At 54.6% G+C, this 6,464-nt stretch overlaps 1 protein-coding gene across 1 annotated transcript in view; it reads right to left on the reverse strand.

Annotated features, from left to right (window-relative positions):
• Positions 1-6,464, reverse strand: part of P3H1 (prolyl 3-hydroxylase 1) — a 17,577-nt gene continuing 11,113 nt past the window's right edge. The window contains exons 7-16 of the mRNA XM_006762588.2: positions 5,657-5,746; positions 5,289-5,341; positions 4,996-5,117; positions 3,279-3,406; positions 3,060-3,155; positions 2,458-2,608; positions 1,748-1,865; positions 1,245-1,320; positions 833-973; positions 1-485 (exon numbers count right to left, since the gene is read on the reverse strand). Of these exons, the coding sequence (XP_006762651.2) occupies positions 330-485; positions 833-973; positions 1,245-1,320; positions 1,748-1,865; positions 2,458-2,608; positions 3,060-3,155; positions 3,279-3,406; positions 4,996-5,117; positions 5,289-5,341; positions 5,657-5,746 (1,131 nt within the window). The 3' untranslated portion in view covers positions 1-329. The remainder of the gene's footprint in view (positions 486-832; positions 974-1,244; positions 1,321-1,747; positions 1,866-2,457; positions 2,609-3,059; positions 3,156-3,278; positions 3,407-4,995; positions 5,118-5,288; positions 5,342-5,656; positions 5,747-6,464) is intronic.

The raw sequence follows: 6,464 nt of genomic DNA on the forward strand, positions 1-6,464 counted from the left end.
TGAGTAAAAAAACCGGAATCATTTATTCTTTGGTTGTCTACACAGACACTTAAATACTGTCTCACTGTCACGCGGCTGCCTGAGCAGGCACCCCGTGGTGGCTGAGCCTGAGTCCTGAGCCTTCGGCGTGTCGAGGGTAGCAGGCCATCCTGCCATGTCCACTCCAAGGGCAGTAGCACCGTGCGGGCGGCTGTGAGCAGGGTCCTTTCGCTGGGCAGCAGGTGTAAGTGCCCACAGCTCCATGGCCCCCAGCGGCCGGCCAGTCCAGGCTGCAACCCAGAGTCTCCCAGGGCGGGTCTAATCCCCAGTCCGCGGTGAGCTGGACACAGTCAGAGCTCGTCCTTGTGCCCTGACTCACTGCTGGGGACAGATTCCTCTGCAGGTTGGGGGGGCCCCTGAAGCGCTTCCTGGGGCTGCTCCTGGGGGAGATCCATCTCTTCTGGGCTGAAGAGCATCTTCACCAGGTCGTCGGCCTGTACCCTGTCCTGCAAGGACAAACCCCTGCTACTCAGAGAGGCCCCTGGACCAGGTACTCACTGCTCAGGGGCTACTTCCTCAGTGGCCTCTGAGTTCATCTCCTTCCCACCAGGTCCTGCTCTCTGGGCAAAGCCAGCTGAAGTGGCACACAAAGAGGAAGCAAGAACCAGGGTCATTCCCCATCGTCCCCCGCCCTGGAGCCCCATTACAAGTGGGGAAGAAGGGCCAGGGAGGAGGAGGCAGTGACCAGGATGACACAGTGCACCTCCCATGTCTAAGCCATCGGCAAGGGACTGGGAGAGGCGGAAGCAGAACAAGGGCCCTTCCAGGGCATTGTAGCACAGGCTGCCCTCACCCGCTCGCTGTGTCTAGCGTCCAAGGTGAACCACAGGGCGATGGCACAGCGCTGCCCCCTGGTGACGGCCTTCACTCCGTGCGGGTTTTCGGTGCCCGAGGAAAAGCCCACGGCCCTTCCGCACTGGGGCTGCACCTCTGCCTGAAGGCACAAAGGGGAACACAGGACAGACTGACCTGCCTTCAGAAGGGACATGGGGTCCTTAGCGTCAACGCGTGACGGTGGCTCCTCAGCCCAGCTTCCCAAAGACCAGGCTAAAGAGCAAAGGTGACCAGAGGAGCGACCAGCACAGCAAAGCCCCCTGGTTGGTGGGGGGGGAGGGGAGCGCTGGCCACTAGAAGACCAGGTGGCTGTTCTGCCCTGCACTCTGAGGGTTTCTGTCTCTCAGGGATGGGGACAAGGACACACTCACTGTTACGGTCTTGGCATCCAGTTCAGTGAAATAAAAGTTTCCTCCATCGAAGTCTCCATTTAGGTAAAGAATGGCACTGGGAAAGGCAGAGAGAATCTCAACACAGACTTTCTCCTCCTCCTGCTCCCCAGACAACCCACAGGTCCAGTGCCTTCATCTCCAAGTGCTCTCAACCAGCAGCTAGAGGGGCCTTTCATAGGAAGAAAGCCTTCTAGAGCCTTCTTTGAAGCCTCACAAATGACTCCAACCATCCCATCCCTACCCCCTTGCCCCAGAGAATCCACCATGCCCTTCTCTGGGGGACTTCTGCACCAAGTCCACCTTTTCCTGTCCTCATCACACTACACTGTGATGGTTTCCTTGCTGTCTGGCTTCCTATCCAGAGGGTCTGGGGACAAGGGATTGGACTCTGGGAACAGCCGCTCCCAAACCTGTGTGTATGTATAACTGTTGGGGGAGGGGGCAAAGAGCAGGGCATGGGGGCTCAGAGGGCGAGCGGGCACCTGTAGTCCCGGAAGGTGTAGGCAGGGGGCTCCTTGATGCACACGAGGGCCTCGGCGTTCAGGATGCAGTTGTCCACGTGGACCGGGTGGCTGCTGTCCTTCCTCTCAGCCTGTGTCTCTGGGACCCAAGTGACACATGTTAGCGCTGAGGTGCCTCAGGAGATATCACAGCTCTCCCGCTGGCATGGCGGGGGTTGGGGGGTGCTTCCCAAAATGAGTCTGGGTCCTGGGAATACCCAGTGAACAAGCGGGTCTGCAGCTGAGCTGTATCAGCCCAGGGGTCAGGACAGAATCACATGGGTGCCCAATCCCATCACTGACAATCACTGGCCTCACCAAACTCTCGAGTGTAGCACCCCATCATTTGGCTTCTGAGGCCCTCACCAGCCTGATCTGATTGCTCCCCCTTAACCTCACTCTCCAGAATGGCAGCTTTCTTAGTTCCCCAACTGCCGGGCTGCTCAATGCTCCTTCGCACATCCTGTTCCCTCTGGCTTGAACAACCCTGTGCGCTCAACTGCTATTCATCCTGCACAACCATCATCACCTCCTCCAGAAAGCCCACCTGACTGCCCAGGTAGAACGGCTGTAACTGCCTCGGCTGTATGATCACGCTAGGCTGCCACTTATTTGGTTACGTCCTCAGCATCCAGTCAGGGCCCGGGCACGGCATGTGCTTAGCGAAGGCTGCGGGGGTAAAGGAGGCCCACCTTCGATGGCGGTGCGGCACACCAGGTGGGAGTAGGAGAAGTAGAGGGGGGTGTCCAGGCGGAAGTAGGACTCCATGACACGCCGCACTTTCTCCGTCACGTTGTAGTACAGGTGGGCACTCTGCAGAGGAACTTTCCCTTCCTGTCCCAGCTGCCGAGGAGACCAGTGGTCAGCTGCCCTGAACGCCCCTTGTGGGCCAACAGGGACCTGAGGCCCCAGGCTCCTCATCCCTATATCAAAGGTGCAGTCTCTCTGCTTCCCACACACAACACCTTAACGTTTTCCGCTTTCCCTGGCCCTCATAATTCTCTTTAAGAATAATTTGTGCAAGTCATGCCGAAGTGCGGGCCCCTGGAGTCAGCGTTCTTCAGAAAGCGCTCACAGCTTTGGTCATTTCCTGTTTGCCTCATCTTATTACTCGTGGTCTAACAGCCAAAATTCCAAAATGAAACTCACTCAGCTTAATTTACCCTCTCTCCATGGCAGCTGGAATGTGGACAGGAGACATCTTTAACCTTTTCTCCCACCATCCTCAGTTCCTGCCCCAAACCTGGCCTCCCTCCCCCTTCCCTTGCTCTATAACACTGAGCACCGACTCTACCTTGAGGGCTTTGAAGACAGTGACGCCATAGAACTTTTCGTTGGGGGTGTGTGGGGAGGTTTGGCCCCGGTAGCCATCACCTGATGTTGCTGCTGCCTACAAGCCCAAAAACAGGTGGAGTCAGCCAGGGCAGCTGACCACCTCTTCTCAGGCCACCTCGGGGGCACTGAGTCGGGGAAGCCCAGCTCTGGGGAGAAGGTGTAGTCACTGGTCCCTCACGTTGGTCAGCCTCTGCAGCTCCCGGCACTCATCATCAGAGATCAAGCCATCCATCACCACCCGCTGGGAGCCATTCAGGACTTTGGAGTTCATGGTGAGATGGATGCCTTCATAGAGCAGGGGGCCACCTGCAAAGCAACGACAAGACTGGGCTAAATCCAGCAGCCACTCTGTGCAGAGCCTCCATCGGATACTGCTTCCCTGTAAGGAACAGAAATTCCAGTTGTTTCCTGTTCATCAGAGAACTCTCCCATTTGGTCACTTCCAAAGGCTAGAACTTGGAGCTGAAAGACGGGAGAGCCAAGTCCTGGTCCTCGCTCTACTCCTGACCAGCTGCTGGCTCTTGAGGCCTTTACATTCCTAAAACGAGCTCCTGAATCAGAAAGAACTGGGTTTGACTCCTGCATTAGTGAGCTGTGTGACATTGGCAAGTTACTTAACCTCCCTGAGTCTTAATTTTCTCATCTGTAAAGTGGCATCTACCTCATGTGATGTCTGTTTGATATAAATAAAAATACAAATTAAATCCTTAGCATAATACTTGGCACAAAGTATATGCTCCAAAGTTTAGCTGCCATCATCATCACCATCATTTATTTAATATGAGGATCTTACAATCTGCCCAACCTACCTCCCGGGGAGTGAAGAGAATGAAGACAAATACCGCTGAAAAGCACTTAGAAAACAAGGACATTGGACACATTCTTTTCACATGCCAGTCTTGTTACTAGTAAATTAATCCCTTTTTGTACAGCAAAGTCCAGTGCTTCTCCTATTTCGCAGGAGTCTTCTCTCTGTGCTGGGAACATACTAAAGACTCAACCCAACTCCACCTATTTACCAAGACCACAGCGTGCTAGGCAAGGCAAGGGGTTAACTCCTGCAGACAGCACCTGTTTCAACAATTACACAACCAACCAGCATATGACAGACCTTATGAAAATACAAAGAATTTCAACAGAAAGGGGGAGGGGGTCCCAATTCGCCAGGGGAGGCATTGCAGGGTGTACCTGAGCCGCCTCACAGGCGGAGAGGAGAGGAAGTAGCTTAGGAGGAGGGACGGGCACGAACCAAGATTTGTGGGCAAAGAGAGGCTCCAGGAAAGGAGCAGTCCAGGTGGGAGGGGAGAAGAACACAGGGTTAAAGGTCAGAATCCCTGTGTTTGGAAGACTGATCTGACCCTGGTGTGGAAAAAGGCAAGGACAGACAGGAAGAGGGACGACAAGGGAGGCAGGAGGTGCTGGGCCTGAAGCAGGTTTGAGGCAGGTTTGGGAACAGAAAAAGGCTGGGCTGAGAGGAGAAACAGCAGAGTCATGGGTAGGCTCCCTGGAGGACCAGAGGGGATGGCCTCGGGGGCAAGGAGGGGAGAACCAGAGGAGACCTGCAGATTTTGAGGCTTGGTGACAGGATGCATGGTGGACTTTGGGAGAAAACAGTCTGGAAGCAGTGAAACGGTAAGTTTTGCCCTATGAATACTTACTAAACTAGTGTCACTGTGACAAGAGTCTAGCTTCTTTCACAAAAGCCAATTCTCAGTGCCCTTCCCAGATGGAAGTCCTGTTGGCGAGTCAGGAGGGACACCGAGGTAAGGTGAGGCCTGGCACACAAAGGTTTAGATCCCCGTGAGCTTGGCGCATCCAGGGCGCATCCTGCTAGTGTGGGCAGCTGCCTTGCTGCCTCCGCGACAGCCACAGGGCCCTGAGCTCTGTCCTCTCACCTTCCCGGGTCAGCCTGCTCACATCCAGCGACTCCTTGGTCTTCTCTTCCACAAGCGTCTCAATCTCCTTCATCAGGTTTCCAATCTCCTGGGAGATGCGGGCGGCTGTTTCCCGTTCGGACCTGTGAGCACAGCTGCGCTGAGGACTGGATTCTGGGTCTGGCCCCGGCTCCCACCCCAACTTCCCAGATTGGACCTGCCCACCCCTGGCCAGGAGTTCACATCTGCCTGGGCTCAGAAGCCTCAGTGCTTCCTCAGACCGATCCAAGCATGCAGTTCTTCAAGGTCCTCACTTCTGTTTCTCTTGTAATCTCTTGGGAATCACCTCCTCAGGAGTCCACGAGTCCTAAGGGCAGGTCGGGAAAAATTAACAGTGTAGGGTGACCTACTTACGCTTCCAGGTCTTCATGCATAGAACAGGGTCTACAGAGAAGCCTCCTTATCACCTTCGTGGTCCCAGGAGATGAAGTGAGAGGTCTATGAACTCTAGTCACCTCTGGCTAGCTGCCCAGAATTCCCCTTGGTCGTTTTCTGTCTCTCATCCATGGGTTTCAAGATCCCATGTTTGGCTCACTCCCTGGAGTCACACAGCACACCACTCACCCCCATCCCTTCCCCCCTCACACTCCCCCATCCCCCCAGCTGCTGTGCCCTGGCTCACCGGATCAACAAAGGGAATTCCAAAAATATCATAAGCAAAGAAAAGCAGTTCTTTCTCCAGCAGGCTTCGCTGTCGGTACTCCTGGGCGCTCTGAAGAAACAAAGTAGAAGAAAGTCCTGGAACTTGGCCCTGTCCATTAACTCTCGGGGTGCCCCTGGGCTTTCTACCCCTCACTCCCACTGTGACCCGAGGCTCCTCTCCATCACTAGTGTGTCAGTTCCCCAGTCTGGGACCAAGTCCCACTGCTGTGCTCACAGGCTCCTCCTTCATGGCTCAGGAAGAACCTCTGAGGGCGGCATAACCAGGCTTCCCTTGAAGGGGAAAAGCTCCCTTCCTCCCCCCAAAACCCCATTAATCTCCAAGACAGAAAATCTGATGATTCTCTGGAGACGTGAAAATGCTTCTCAAAGGAGAGTTCCTTCTTGATTTCTGTAGCTTAGTGCTCAGAAAGGAAACCTCAGGAAGTGAGTACTTGATTGTAACTCCCTGCATCCTTATAGCTACCTTTGAGATCGATACTATTATCCTCATTCTACAGATGAAGACATCGAGAGGGGATAGATGATTTACTTTAGGGGACACTTTAGGAAATGGGACCTGCATTCAAACCTTGGTCTTTCCAATCCTAAAGCCCATGTGCTTTTCATTACACCACTGCCTCCCTCAGACTCGGGACAGACCATGCCCCTCCCTGGAGATGGGCAGCTGCAGCAAGAGCAGCGGCTCTGGCATCTGGCCTTCCCACAAGTGCTCACAGTAGGGCTTACCCAGGGCAGGGAAACTAAGTACCTTCCGGGTCACATCTTTC

The sequence above is a fragment of the Myotis davidii genome, unplaced genomic scaffold (assembly GCF_000327345.1).
Source record: "Myotis davidii unplaced genomic scaffold, ASM32734v1 scaffold458, whole genome shotgun sequence".
NCBI lineage: Eukaryota > Metazoa > Chordata > Mammalia > Chiroptera > Vespertilionidae > Myotis > Myotis davidii.